The 15,443-nt window shown below is 33.7% G+C and overlaps 2 protein-coding genes across 3 annotated transcripts in view; both read right to left on the reverse strand.

Annotated features, from left to right (window-relative positions):
- Positions 1-663, reverse strand: part of RhoGAP68F (Rho GTPase activating protein at 68F) — a gene marked incomplete in the record, with an annotated part of 32,410 nt that extends 31,747 nt beyond the window's left edge. Inside the window, 2 exon segments of the mRNA XM_067045400.1 lie at positions 206-316; positions 477-663. Of these exon segments, the coding sequence (XP_066901501.1) occupies positions 206-316; positions 477-522 (157 nt within the window).
- Positions 664-9,902: 9,239 nt separating this feature from the next.
- ArfGAP1 (ADP-ribosylation factor GTPase-activating protein 1) overlaps positions 9,903-15,443 on the reverse strand; it is a 10,571-nt gene continuing 5,030 nt past the window's right edge. The window contains exons 7-10 of one of the 2 annotated variants that reach the window (XM_014437653.2): positions 15,202-15,324; positions 14,532-14,591; positions 13,175-13,311; positions 9,903-10,249 (exon numbers count right to left, since the gene is read on the reverse strand). In XM_014437653.2, the coding sequence (XP_014293139.1) occupies positions 10,108-10,249; positions 13,175-13,311; positions 14,532-14,591; positions 15,202-15,324 (462 nt within the window). In that variant the 3' untranslated portion in view covers positions 9,903-10,107. The remainder of the gene's footprint in view (positions 10,250-13,174; positions 13,312-14,531; positions 14,592-15,201; positions 15,325-15,443) is intronic. The other variant, XM_014437654.2, reaches the window with a different exon arrangement.

Consider the following 15,443-nt stretch of genomic DNA (forward strand, 5'->3'; position numbering starts at 1 on the left):
TAGTTAAGAAAATCACAAAGGTCAAATAAAAGATACTAAAGGTATAAGCCATTCAGTGGTAATATCTAATGAAAAAAGTTTTTACTATAAAACTTGTTCTTAAAAGAGGAAATTCAATATTTTTGTAAGATATTTAACCACTTTTGTTTTCCCTTTCTACTGTAGGACTATAATACATACACAGAATAATAAATTGTATACATACCAAGATCAACGGTTGCAGTTTGTAGTTCTGTATCATCAAATTCTAAATTAGGTTCATAATCATGAAAATCTGATAAACTGGGATATGGTTCTTCAGTATCATTTTGTATATCTGGCAATAAAAAAAAAAATATATAATTTTTGAGATGATAAGTTGATACGAGAACTTATAATAATTGTTTGAAACAGATTGATAAATATAAATTAATATGAAATAAAAAATGGTCAATAGTTCAATAAGAGGAAGGGAAACTATAGTATTTGTTTCCTACTTGAATTTTTCATCAACTGTTGGTTGGTTAGATGTGGTTCAGCCATCCTCAAAAATGAGTAGATACATCAACGAACAGATCCTATCCTCTGTCGATTGGAATTAACTTTAAAACAATAATACCAAAACATCACATCACCCTCAATTGGCAGCTTCAGCTGATCGACTGCCCAAGCCACTTTGATAATATCCAGGTCATGTAACTTATAAATGATTACCAACGTAGCTGTGTTATGGGATGTGAAACGTTGACTTCTACTAGAGAATTCCCCACAACAAATTTCAGTACATCAAATTTTATGCTCGCCGTTGTATTCTGCGATTCACTTCCTTAAAATGAAGCAGAATTAGTGAATTAAATAATAATAGCCTCATGTGTCACATCTCTTGGAAGAAGTTCACAACCAAATTAATTTGGAATTTGATCCAATCAACTACATATATTGTTTTAAACTATGCCTAAATGTACAAAAGAGAATTTCTAACATAGTAAACGTTCCTGGTTATTTTTTGTAAAGAAAAAGTGTTTATTGCCTGCGCATGTAGTCTGGTACCGTCTTCCAAAACCACAATTATTCTATTATTAAGAACAAATCTGACCCTACTAACCATCGCATTCGGGGCAGAAATTTCTAATAAGACTTTAAAGACTGTATCAGGGCTTATTTTTTTCATATTACCCTCCTACATCAGAAAAGAGTCCTGAGGCGGACTCTTTATGAGTTAAAGCCTTTTCGATCATCCCAACCAAGGAATGCAGGGCAGTCCCAGTAGATTTTCCTTGAAGATATGTATGTTGATTTGGATGAAGAGGATTGATTGGTAATACCTTGCTTGTAAGGAAAATTGCCACCAACTTCTCCAGGATCATAAACAGGAAGGAGGATAAACTTATAGGTCGATAGGACTTAGCAACATTCCTTTCCAATTTTAGGAATAAAAGCTATCAACGATTTCCTCCATGACTCTGGTAATAACCCAATGCCAGAGAGACTGTAAGCAATACCCTAATACGGTGGAGTCGGGCATTAAATCCTTCTTTGAGCACCCATGGGAGAATAACCTCTGCACCTGGGGCCTTGTATGGCTTGAGCTTCCCCCCCAGCCCACGTAATGGCTCCGTCCGAAACGATAGACTCCGCTAACCATCAATCTTCTTCATTAAAAGCCTCTCTGAGGGAATCCACGAATATTCTAATTTTCTGTGCTGGCAACCTGGAAAGTGCGTCTCCATTAAATGGGACAAGGTTTGTTACTACATTGTCTACGTTACTACAGAACTTGCGCCAGCCATCTCGTTTATGTCTTCTTAATTATCTTTTATACTCATTGAAGACAGTTCGGTATATTCCATTCCGACTTTAGCTTTGTCTTGTAAACTTTTACTATCGGCTTTCCTTGTATCTTTTTGTAATTGATTATTCAGTTGACCACCATCTGACTTTTTTAATAGACTCTGTTTTCAATGGGCAAGCCTCCTCGTAGGCTGATATAACAGTTCTTTCGAGAAGAAGCTTCTCAGCTATTATCTAAATTGAGATCATCCGATGATCAGACAATTTTATGACTGAGGCAACCCTCCAGTCTTTACAAAGGTTTTTAATGCGGCTTGAGTTAACTGTTATATCTAAAACCTTGCCCCTTTTTCTTGTAGCAAAGGTGTCTTCGCCCCCTCTGTTGAGGATTTCGAAATCAGTTGAGGCTATAAATTCCAGCAAGGCTTCACCTAGCTCATTGTTGTCGGTGCTTCACCGCAATAAGTGGTGAACATTAATATCTTCCTCAATTAAGAGTGGTAAATCTTAAAAATCGGAGAAGTCATTCTAGATAATGCTAAGGGGGATCTAGACTATGGGGAACATAAATAGATCCTATTAACAACTTAATATTATTTATGCCAACCTTCATTCATGCCTTGATGGTTAGTGCCAAATTCATTTAAGGGAGTGGGAGCACCTGCAGGTCCTTAGAGGCCCAGATGCAAACCTTCGGATTGTCTTCACATGGGGTTGCGCGGATAAACCTATACCTCTTTATCCCTATAATAGTCCCCATGTATCAATAAGGTTCCTGAATTACCACAAGAGTGGATTTAATCCCCGAGTAATTTGGATAATTCGGCATTAGCCGACTTATGCTGAATATTAATTTGTCTTACCTTGATCATTTGGTCAGGCAGATGATGAGGAATATAGGGAAAGCTAGCACCAATTGGCGCCTGCCCTTCCTCTGCTCCTCCTGAGGAGGGTGGCTTGTTCTTATTGAGTAGACTGGCGCCTTCCATACGGATAGTCGAACTAACTCGTACCTCAGCCATCGCCTTCCGCTCCCACAAACTGCCACTGATTAGTGCCTACCAAGTCTTCGTTTTGGTATTCATGGAGCTGGGCTGATCTTCCGGGTTCGATCCCCTCGGCTACCAATTTACAGTAACCTGTATGGATCCCTGTAATTATTCTAAGAGAGCTCCTGTCCAACCGAAGCAGTTCATCGCTATGGCCACTACGGGGTTAATCAAGGAACAGCTTAGCCTGTTAGTCTCTTGTTATGCCAGTGGCGCTTGTCTTTTAATTCATAAGCTGCCTTTATAGTGTTTTTGGCAAAGTTCAGGCTAATGCCACACACAGGCTCAGGTGTTACAGGAATGTTTTCAGAGCATTCCTAGAAAATCTGTCAGCATGTTCGTTGCCAGTGTTGCCGCAGTGACCCGGCACCCATTCAATGCTGACTCTATTTGTGCTGTCTGGTTGGGATATAATCTACCATAAGTACCCAGACTTATATTCCTTCCGGGGCGGCTTCCTAGGAAAGGTAATTCTAGAGTTAGTCAAGTTAGTTATGTGTCTGTCAGTGTGACTGCAGAGGGCCTATGAGAGAGGCTAAGAGGGTTTCGATCTCAAGTTTGCGTTTCATGTAACCTCCTATGTTGTAATTTAGGATAGAATGTCTAACCATTGATTTTGAGAAGGGTGTTCTGAAGCACGAGATTGAGCGTAATCTTTAATGTAGTGAACATTTCTTTCATATCTTTAAGATTTTCTATTAACTCTAGTATTTTAATGCATTTTGTAAGCGAGACATGTGCCTAATTACAGTGAAGTCAGTGGGGTAGGGTTGTCCTGAGGGCATTGCTAATGGGGTGATTTTCCCCACAGCGAACTAAGACTGTGATACGTTCATAGAAGTTTCTGGTGTATACCTAGCAATTATATCATTGCCTGGGGCCACCAATATTTTTCATTTTTTCTACTTAGTAGATCATATGGTCTATTGGAACAACTTGAGTTGTTCGAGGGTGGTTGTGTGTTTTGTTGTGACGTCTAAGTGCGTCAAATCTGTTTTCTGTCAATCGGAGTTTGTTTTATGCATTCTCTATACTGATTTGATCCCTAATAGGCGGGCCTGAAGGTCTCTTCAGTGAGTCAAGGGGTGATTTATATCGAACCACTTCATTATGAATTTTTTAAGAGTTTTGGTACCTCGGGGAGGGGGTGGGGGTTATGTGTGTGGTAATACACATTATTCCAGTTGTAGTAGGAAAAGTATAGTTTTGTCGGGGTCATGTTTGGTGGTCAAGCAGACTTTAGTTTCCTCTTTTGAGGATCTAATAATGAATTTTTCTATGTGTGCCTCAGTAAGGAACTTTTTAAGGTGTACCGCAGAAACCAGTGGATTAATGACAATAGGGGCAGGTTATATTGTTTAGGCGTTGTTGAAATGTTTGTATTAGTAGCAGTGGGTGTGTCAATGGAAATTGTTTTCAGGGTGTCGAATACGTTGCTAACGGGGATGTTAGTGGGTGATTTCGGTCAAGAATCGACCTTAATAGATTTAGGTGTTATAAAGCCTAGCGCATATGCCATGCAATGTCGGCGTTTACACCTCTTACTGTCATGTCTGTTTTCAATTTGGTACGGTAGTAAGATTGGTATTTAGGGGTAACCGACAATGCTATAAATGTAAATAATATACTTTTTTCTAAAAAAAAAAAAAATCTACTATCTAGATCTACTTTACCCCAAATAAGATTATCTTACAATCTTATGTAAATACAACACAGCTTATTGGAATAAATGATATTTTTTTCTTATTCTTCACAAAGAAACAAATTTATTAGTATAATAACCGTGATAAAAACGAATACTTTCTGAGCTGTGCACCAAAAACGTTTAATTTTGTTCATAACTTCTTTTCTACCGTAGAAGTCGATGATTTAAGTACCTCTAAACCTTCTTTCCCTTAGATTTTCAATTGTGTATTTTCTAATGAATATATTATCGTTATTGGTGCGATAGACCGTGGAGGTCCAAGGCCTCGTGCGATATACTTAAAAAATACACCGCGCGTTTCATGACATGGTTTTCATAGGTTGGGTTCGTCACTTCCTCCCCTATTTTTGCGAGTGCCACCCATTGGCTAACGGGCCTCAAAATGCCGAGGCTGTGAGTGAGTATTGTATAATTATATGGTTGAAAAAATCCCGCAAAGGGCCGGGAACTCAAACTCGCAACCTTTGGGTTGGCAGACAAGAGCGTTACCACGATGCTACCGTCACCCCCGAATATAATATTTATATATTCTGAGAGAAAGAAATGCTTTATTCATTCATGCTGCCCAAATACATCGGGTTGCCACATTACACAGCATACTGATCAATCCGTGATCGGACATATATAAATTACATATTTTTATATGATGTATAATAGAAAGTTAACATTTTTTTTTCCACAGTTTTCTTTTACAATTAATACCAGTCTACAAACTAAATACAAGTTTTTCAATTTATTCCTTTTTTTCCTTTCCCTTCCATTTCACAACCCTTATTTCATTTGATCAACAAATTTCCCTATATAACAAATATTAGAATATTAAAAATAATAAAGTAATAAATAAAACAACAAATAAGATATGCGATGCATGCATGCCATCCCTCCTCTGGATAACTCCCCTAATCAATAATTTCCATGCATGTGGTGGTGGATGATTCCCAGGGAGTCAAGTATTATATTCTCTGTCATCCTAGCCACGTCCTGGACATCGACCCCAAGCTCCTCCATGAAGCTCCTAGTTATGCTGGGAATCGTTCCACGGGCTCCGAACCAGAGGCCTCTCACGTTGAAGTCTCGTTCTCCGAACCCCTCACGGAACTTCTCCTTGAGGAAAGGGATACATTTATAGTAGAGTTCCTTCTTTTCCCTATCTACCTTATTTCCCTGGTCAAGGTCGTTATTTTCATATCTTACGGTGGGATCCATTATGATTGCAAACTTCCCCTTCTTTGGAAAAGCAACTATATCCGCATATCTTGTGGATCCATCCGTATCTACACAGTAGACCTCGTCAAAGCAGGCAAAATTTCTTTCTTTTAGGAGCTTCATTAACTCGTATTTCACTCTATGATGTCGGCGTGTAATGAGGAGGGAGTTGTTGGGGCATTTCCCCAGTACATGTGCTGGTGTTTCCGGCTCTCTGTCGCATTTGCGATAGAGGGACCCAACTTTTCTATCCACTGACACCTGGGACTCCACGTAGGGGTGCATAATTTATATTCAATTTCAGGGCATTGGACCATTCAGAGCCCATAAGTATTTGTTTATCGTATATAAAATTATTTGCTCTCGGGGTCTCTTTGAAATAACGTACTCCAATGCCCTACCACCTGCAATTAGCCCATTCCTTGAACGCATTTTTACGTAGCGACTGTCGTAGAGCTTTCACACTCCGATGCTCCTGATCAACGCTCAATTTATCGACACATTCAGCAGTCTCGGCTGAACAATCGAAAGTGGACTGGAGCATCGGGTACATTTTACAGCCGCTGAGCAATGGACCAGTGTTGTAGGGGAGCCTCTCATTAGCAGCGGATCAAGCATAGACCTCGGTACCTCCTCGGATCATACAACATCGCCGTGGAGGTGTTCGCAGGGAGCCCTATAATGGCTTTAACACTTTTGCGAATCATTGTGTCGATGCCATCCAGGATTTCAGGACGTAGCTAAGAACTAAATATTTTATAGTGTCGCCTTCTTTCATTGTTAGAATGCTATCTCCGTTCTCCGAAGGAGAGCTTCGTCGATTCCAGCTCTCCTTTATTTATGACGAAGCCCACACTCTTTTGAGGATTCAATGCCAAACCGATTTCTTTGAACGTCCTCTGTACGCTATCAATAACTCTTTCCGCACGCTGAAACCGCCCGGTCCTCCTGGAACCCTGTGAGGACCACACAACCTTCGTCACTATTGAGCTTATATCCATATTTACTTACAAAGTTTTGCTCACACAGGTCGCGGTATAGATGGTCTATGGCCAGGTTGAATAGCAAAGACAAGGGGGCCACCTTATGGTACTCCACACTTTACTCTGATTTGGCTTGTTGAGTGGGCACCTACCTTTATTTTGATGTTGTTTGTAGTAAGGAGAGCTGAAATCACATCTCTAAGATCTGGGAATGATGAGTAGATAGTTGACCATGGATAATATATATCAGATGATTAAGGGTGCAGTCAGAGAAAAACAAATTTATTTTATAAGAAATAAACTTCTTTTATTCTATTGTTTTACTTACATATTTGATTAGATACATATTTCTTTATTATTTTTTCCCATAACTTTAATTTTAAATAATTAACATTAAATTAAAATATTCATGTTTCTTTATTCCTTTTGGATTAAATGACTTCATATTTTATTTCTCTAATTCTGTTACTTTACTTACATATTTAATTATCTGCATATGTTTTATTTCCCACTTCATTCATTACTTTATTTTTAAAAAATTTTTACATATACTCATAATTACTAACAAGGTTTCAAAAGTATTTTATTATTTGTTCTTTCCTCTTACTTAATTTTATTATTATCTTCCTCATACAGCCTTTACCTTCTTATAATACTTGGACTATACATGTCTTTTAATAAGATTTTGTATCTATAATGTTAGTTGTTTTCCAATAATCAAGTCATTCCTCTTATTCTTTATGGGTTTTTTTTATCTTGCTTTTTGTTCTTAGTCCTGGTGAAGGTTTGAAATTCTGGTCAAAAGATTTGCACTAATCAATAAGTTTTTATTTATTAGTATTCTTCACTTACTGCATCCCCAATCATCTCTTCATAAAAGGGAATGGTTCGAATCTTGGTCAGGTATTTTTAGTGATGGAAGTAGGTAATATTTAGGTAAGTAATTGTATTTAAGCTCATTTTGGTTGAATTACTAGAGGGCTGTTCTTCAGTTACAAAAATTATGGATACTCAATAATTGAGACTATAGCTGGAAAAAGGGCATTCTCAGTTAAATAAATATTTTCTGAAGATTGCATTTTTATGATCATTGATATTTATTTTTATTCTAAACAAAAGTTTTAAATCAGTTTCATAATTTTTAAAGCTGGTAGCCACAATTAATGAGCACTAATTTCATACACTGATGTATCATTTGAAAACTTAAAAGGTGACATTTAAAAAAATAGTCTTCAGCTACTGCCTAAATTAAAAGTAACTTCACTTTACTGATTAAAAAACTACTCATTTAAATATTTCTTTCGAAGTAAAACTTTTCTGCTAGCTAAATGTCTAATTTAAAAAAAACAAAAAAAAAAAAAAACAGTAGATCCTGATTTCTATTTACAATTGGTATTTATTTATGGGGACATTATGCAGTCTGCACTGGGCTTGAACAGCCTGATTTATACCATGACCATTGTTAGGCACTTTTTCTGGGGTAAAGTAGAACTAAGATATTAAACAGAACAATAATGTTCTGTCAAAAGCTGAATCAATCTAAACACCAGAACACCACAATCCACTATTTTGAAATAAACTTAAATTTAGTTGTAGTATAAATTGAGCCCGTATATGCAAAAGGAAACCAACTAACATTTTTAAGAAATTATTTTTCAACCTAAATCAATAACTTTCGCTTTGCACTAAAACCTAAGGTACAGCATACCTCTATATGTTTATTGGATAAAGAAATAAAATACAATTTATCTCTTAAAAATTGTTAGTTGGCTACTTATTCCATATGTGAGTTCAATAATTAAATAAAAATTATGTCACTATCCTCTCTTGAATATTATGGAAACATCCTTCCTAAATATCAGATCTATCCAATGTATTTTTTAGTTTCATGCTCCATTTCCTCATCAAGTATGGATTAAGCAATAATTATTTCTATTACCACTAAAATCATTTTAAGAACATGATAGGCATACATAAACAATCGAAAATAGACCATTCACTATAGTCGTTGATGAGTTTTCAGTCAAAATTTATTTAAATGACTGTATACACACATTAGTTAGGTACTTTACCAAATATTGGTAGTTCCAATGGACAGTTAAGCTTTTATCATTTCCAAGTTAATTAACAATTTAAATATTAGCAATTCATTTATTAAGGTTAATAATATAATGGCAGATAATAACAACCTACATCCATTTTTAAAAATGCCTTTGTAATCCTCAATTTCTAAATGTTGTTTTAGATAAAAAAAATAAATAAATTGATATAGTTTATTTGTTTAATAAAACATAATATTTGTCTTAACTACTGACCATAAAAAATAAACTTATTTACAATGCATCCAAGATATGAATAACAAAACAAATTAAAAAATCAACACAGCTAGAAAAATTAAAAATTATTATTAAAATAATATGATACTGCCTTATGTTCAATATATTTATTTTAATCTTTAGCAGTGACCCTGATGCATTAATATATGAGATTTCTAAACGGAACAATTCATTTCTTTTAAATGAACTGAAAGAATAATATATCCCTTTAAGTACCATCGGGTTTAAATTTTTTAATTGTTATTCCACAGAGATTGTTACAATTACTCCCCCCACACAGGGAAAGATTAAATTATTTTTTAAAAGAAATGTTCATCAGGCTTATAGACATTGCAAGAAAGATAAACTGAGATATTTGTCCTAGGTCACTATAAACTATGGAATTACATTACCTCTCCATTAATATTGGCAAGAAAATCATTATAAACTATATGTATGTATAAATAAAAATAAATAATAATTCAATTAACGTCATGAAATGTGGGAATAGTTTTTTAATTTATCCTTTCCTATTACATTACACTAACATTAATAAATTAGATTAAATTTATTAATATAGCATATAGTTTACAGTAAATAGAAAAAAAGTATATATAGTGATTCAATTTACATTAGATAGGATTTCAGTTTAAACAAAATAAACTAGTGCTACATAATAAAATCTTAAATTACTTCGAAGTAATATGGTATAAATAGCAATATATCACAAAGAAAGTTATTATTTTATAGTAATTATTACTATACACAAAATTGAGGGATACCTAACATTTTATAAAACTTGTAATTTACAACAATGGAATGATATTCAATTAAACACATAATAAATATTTGTAAATAGAAATATTAACAGTTTTTAGCAACATTGACTTTTTAAAAACTGGATACTTACCATTTCCGTCAAAACATAATATTTATATTGAACAAAAATGAATGGAAAATTGTAGGAAACAGAGAGGTTTCCATTTTACAATTAAAATATGTTATTACAGACTCCTTTTAGATTCAGGGACCATTAGTATACTTCAGTAATTTTGGGAATGTAGTGTTCACATCATAAATTAGGTTTTATTGAGAGATTCCCAAGCTTCATCTTCCCATTTGTTTTCCCAGTCATTCTTTGAATTAGTTTTAGTTTTGTTAAAATTAGAATTCTCTTTCCATGAGTCCCATGTTTTTAAAGGCTCACTTGAAGTTGGTGACCTAAAATTACAACAACAAATAAAATTTAAAAGTTTTTCACACAATAGAAAGTTAATGTTAAAAAATTATCAGACATTAAATTTTTATTCAATAGTAAATTTTGTTTGTCTGTTTGATTTTTTAAAATCAGTTGTCTAAATAACACAAACAAGAATAACAACCGATAGTACTTTTTAACTACTGAATTATTTCAGATATATGGAGCAGTTTAAATTTTCTTGATAATCTTTAGTTTTCTTTTTTACAACCTATGGCTATGTTGTCAAAAATGATATTTTCAGTAGATGAAAACAAATATGAAATCACTTTTACAGATTTGTTTATTTATTGTATTTAGATCTGGGTGAAAATCAGTAGACTCTATCATATGCTACATAATAATTTGCTAAGATGAAAGGTGTCCCACGTATGCAGTATAGTGTTTGTAATAATTGAAGAGTCTAAACAGACTTATAATAATTCACTAAGACAAAAATTGTAACACTTGCTTATGTGACACCCAGACAACTCTAAGCCCAAAGAAAAAACTTCACTCCAAAAACTTTTAAATAACTATGAAATTACTATGCCAAAATAAATATAATTGATCCAATCAGTTTGATGCAATAGTATCAGCCACCAGTCATCATATCAGCCACCAGTCATCATATCATAACCTAATTCCATACCATCAATAAAGGATATGCTGAGATCGGGTTGTATCAAAATATTCTCCACTAACCTTTTTTGGAAAAAGAAACTAGTTATTCCTTAGGTTCCAAAGATTATGAGAAGGCAGCCCAACTTCAGATAACATATAGAATGTTTCAGTATGAAGTAAAAAGAGGTCAAAAAAGTTCCTATCAACACCGCTACTATCCAAGAAGCAGCCATCAGAAAATCCTCAGGTTCATCAAACTTAATGAGAAAACCCCCTTAGCACCTCCTTGTTCATTATCACATCGGCCAACCTAACAACCTATACAATATCTCTTAGCGGACAAATGACAACAGGTTTAATCAGGACATCAATGCAACAGCCAGTCTGTCTCATGGACAGAAAAGAAGACCTTTCTCTGACAGGACTGATCCTGTCAGACACACAATGACCACCATGAGTTCTGGAGACTTGCCATGAAAGAGAAGAACTGTGCAACTGATATCAGTAATGAGCTGCTGAAACCTGAGGAACAGGCTTCAGGCTATGCTGAATCGATAAGATATGCTCCTTCATTACCACTTGGCCCTCCACTAATCTATAACAATAAGCCCAATTCCTCTATCTTAAGCCAAGAGATGGTACTAAGTTGCACTAAATAAAGGACAGGATGAAATTCCACAAGTGCTGCTTAAGATGCTTCCAAGGATCCTATTTTTTGAACGATTGCAATTTATCTCATACTTACTAATAATATTAAACAAGCTATCATAGAACCTTTACTCTAATTTTGGAAGAAAAGTGACTCGAGGAAAAGAAACACATTTTTTTAAAAAAAATATAATTAATGGCTCAGTTGCATACCATTTTGCTTTGAAAATAACAATGTTTTTCCTAATTAAAATGAGTTTGAGTTTTGAAGAATCCAATTTTTGTAGATTATGCCTACTTCTCGACAGTTTCTCATAACTTTACATAATTATTTTCACAATAATTATAAGTAAATTCCTTTCTTTTCCTTTTGATTTAGTACGTATTTAGTAATAAATATCCATTAAGACAAAAACTATCCTAACCTAAATCTAGAAGGCACAATTTCTATCTTGTTGGAGTTGTTTCATAAACCAGATTTTTCAAATGCTTAATGATAAGTAAATTTACAGTGCTATCAAAAGGATGATCCAGGAAAGATTTAAATATGGGAAAAACTCAAATCATGTATAATTCAAAATATTTTAGTTTTTAACTTCCTCACTACTAAAAGGTAGGGAAAACTTGTATTCATGCAAGTTCATTAGGAAATGAAAAAAAAAAAAAAAATCATGTCCTCAGAATCAAAAATGTTCACTCGCATTTTACATTTTAGACACTGAGAAACAAATTTGGTCTCATGATTGTTGGTGAAATTTGTATTTGCGTACAATTGATCAAACTGTTAATTCAATTTTCAGGTTAGTACTTAGGTGGTCAGTATTCAGAGTTATTTTCCTTGACACACCTACATTTCGGTTTAAGGTATGTATTGGCATAGTCTAATATACAGTTTACAAAATTAGTTTTATCCCCTACTTTTGCTTAAACATACATAAATGTATTTTTCTCAACAGATCTATATTGAGAACAGTTTGCAAGGTTTGGCTCAAAGTTTAGTGAAGCATGATATAATATAAATTTCATCAACTATTTTCGTTCGCCTATAAAAAAAAAATTTAAATCTGCACCACCGCAACCCATGTATCAGGGGGTTCAGTACTTTGTAAGAATCAAGCTCGACAGCTAGATTTTTACCCAATTAAGGGTACCCAATTTAAGAGGCTGGGTGACCCCAGGAGGGCTCCAAGAACCCACAGGAGTTGACTCACAGCTACAGTGTAACAGAAAACAATTTTCTGCCCAGCCAGATTCGAACTCGTGTCCTTGGAGTTAGTAACCATGTGCCTTACCCGGGGCTTCCCGCACTCTCTTGCTCGCCTGTAAGAACTTATTTCTTGGTTACACCTGTCTTCACAACAGCCCATCCCTTAGATTATATCCTCAAACTACTAATCATTAAACTTTTAATACAGGTAAATTACAATATCTAATAGAACTACACAAAAAAGGATAATCTTTCTGATAAGCAATTGTCAAAAGAAAAGTAAAGATAGAAATAGTAAGGAAGCAGATCCATGAAATAAGCAGAATTTTTTATAAACAAATCATGTCATCACCATCATTAAATCATTCAAAGCCTAGAAATTCAAATAAACAAATCTGAAAGAGATATTGGATAGTAAGACAATACTTACATAGATGTAGCTGAAGGTTCATACAGAAGTGATGACTTTTCAGTAGTGGTACCGCTTGGTGACTGAGGGCTTTGCTGGGGCGATGGAATATTGCTGCCAGCTATGTTCTGCCACCCACTCCTTCCTAGATCACTCATCTAAAAGAATGATAAGCTGCTGAATTAAACTAATTTAAAACAATTATCTTTATTGTATAATAAAAATAATTAGTCTATTACAAAATATAGCCAATTTAACTATTAACTATATCACAGATTTCCAAGAGCATTATACTAATTAATACAAATAGAAAGGGTTATTAACATTTCAAGAGTTGGTATTTTAAAATAATTAGAAAACCATCAGGCAGAACAAAAAATCAGAAAGTTGAATCTATACCACACTTATCACCCACAATAGAAAAAATATGGCAGTGTAAAAAACTGTTTTGATATCAAGAAAATGTAAATAGGTCAGAAACATGGAGTGCGAGGAAATAGCATGTATTAATAAGAGGTAAAAAATAGGAAAAAGACACAGATAAGTTGCACAAACATATCCCTTTGAATATGAATGGAGAATTTGACATTCTTGATGCAAGTTCTCTTTTTCTAATACCTTCTTTATGAAATATCCAATCAAAAGGTCTAAGTCTAAAACAAAGATAACAAGAGGCAGGACTAAATTAGGTAGAAGTAACTAGGATAAACCAGTTGACAAGAAGAAAAAGATATGTAGCTCTAATTCATAGATTTTTTTTATTACAGTAGAAAAGAATATAATGGGCAAATGGATTGGCACAAGAGTCCCAGAGTGGGCTTGATTACCACCAGGAGATAAACTTCTGACCTACACTAAAAACTATATAAAAGAAAAAGAATTGGTAATTTCTATATAAACAAATTTGAATTAAATACAATTTTAATACAGATAGTAACAGTGAGTTGCTGGTAGTAATTTGAAAGAGGCAGGTATTGTAGTTAAAGGGCATACCAACGTAATCTATAATACAAAATATCTTAATAATATTTAAAATTTGCCAGATTCCAAGAATTCTGAATTCATACTTGAATGAAGAGAATTATAATGAATTTGAGAATATGACCTATCAAATGGTGGCTTTGAGATAAATTCTTAAGTTGTATTTTATACATATATAGACATATACTACCTGTTCATAAAGTTTTTTTTCATTTGTTGCACAGTACTTTCCATTATTTTCGAAAAGGAAAAATGAATAAAATGATGATCATCCTTCAACTTGGAGCACATACTTACATGTAACTAACCAATAATGAACCAAGTGACCAAAAACATATTAAAATAAAACCAGAAATTAAAAAAAAAGTTGATAACTACAAAATCACAAATATTTTACCTTTGATGCCAAATCTGTTACTTGAGAGCTTACTTCTTCTAACAATTTTCCTTCTCTAACCTGCATTTTAATAATAAAACAAAAAATAAAAGAAATAAGTTGAAAAAAAAGAACAAAATATTCAGGGACAAAAAATAATAATAAAAAAAAATTAAAAACTAAATAAATAATACTGATCGGAATAGTGATTTTATCAAGCATTACAAACACATATAATTACATATTTTCTGAATATAATTTTACAACCTTAACCAGAAACCCATTTGCAAGACTGCTTTCTACCATTACCTACTGAACTACCCTATCCCACTCCCAAATATATAAATTACAGCAAAATCACATTTTTGAAGGGGTATTTATATTAGATTTATTAAAAATACTACTATATATTTGACTTGTTTATCGTCTGAAACAGCTTTTTAGAATATTTACCCTTCAGAAAGGGAAGTTTGGTTTCAATCAATTCGTATTTAGAAATAGTCATAAATTAATTTAAGACTAACTAGCATATTCTAAAGATTAATATAATTTTTAAAAACTCTTTATGATAGGCTAAATACTTTAAACAAATAAAAAATGCTTGGTAGTGAACTCTATTCCCGGATAAAAATAATCATCATAAATAAATAAAACAGAAATAAACATTAAAAACTAAACTGCATTCAAATACCTTATCCGATACTGTACCACCTATATCTGCTACCTTTTGTGTTGCGATGCTTCCAATCTTCATAGCACTTTCAGTTGTTTTACTAGCTATTTTCACAGCTGATTTAGAAAATAAGGACCATCCCTGGAATTCAATCAAAAACTGTGAAAAACATCATATAGACTAATTTATTAAGACATTCAAATTTAAGAAATCCAATTATAATAGATGGATTTTTAATTTGTTTGCTTTATCAGAATATA

This window comes from Halyomorpha halys, unplaced genomic scaffold (genome assembly GCF_000696795.3).
Source record: "Halyomorpha halys isolate HHAL.00 unplaced genomic scaffold, Hhal_1.1 Scaffold2958.1, whole genome shotgun sequence".
Taxonomy (NCBI): domain Eukaryota; kingdom Metazoa; phylum Arthropoda; class Insecta; order Hemiptera; family Pentatomidae; genus Halyomorpha; species Halyomorpha halys.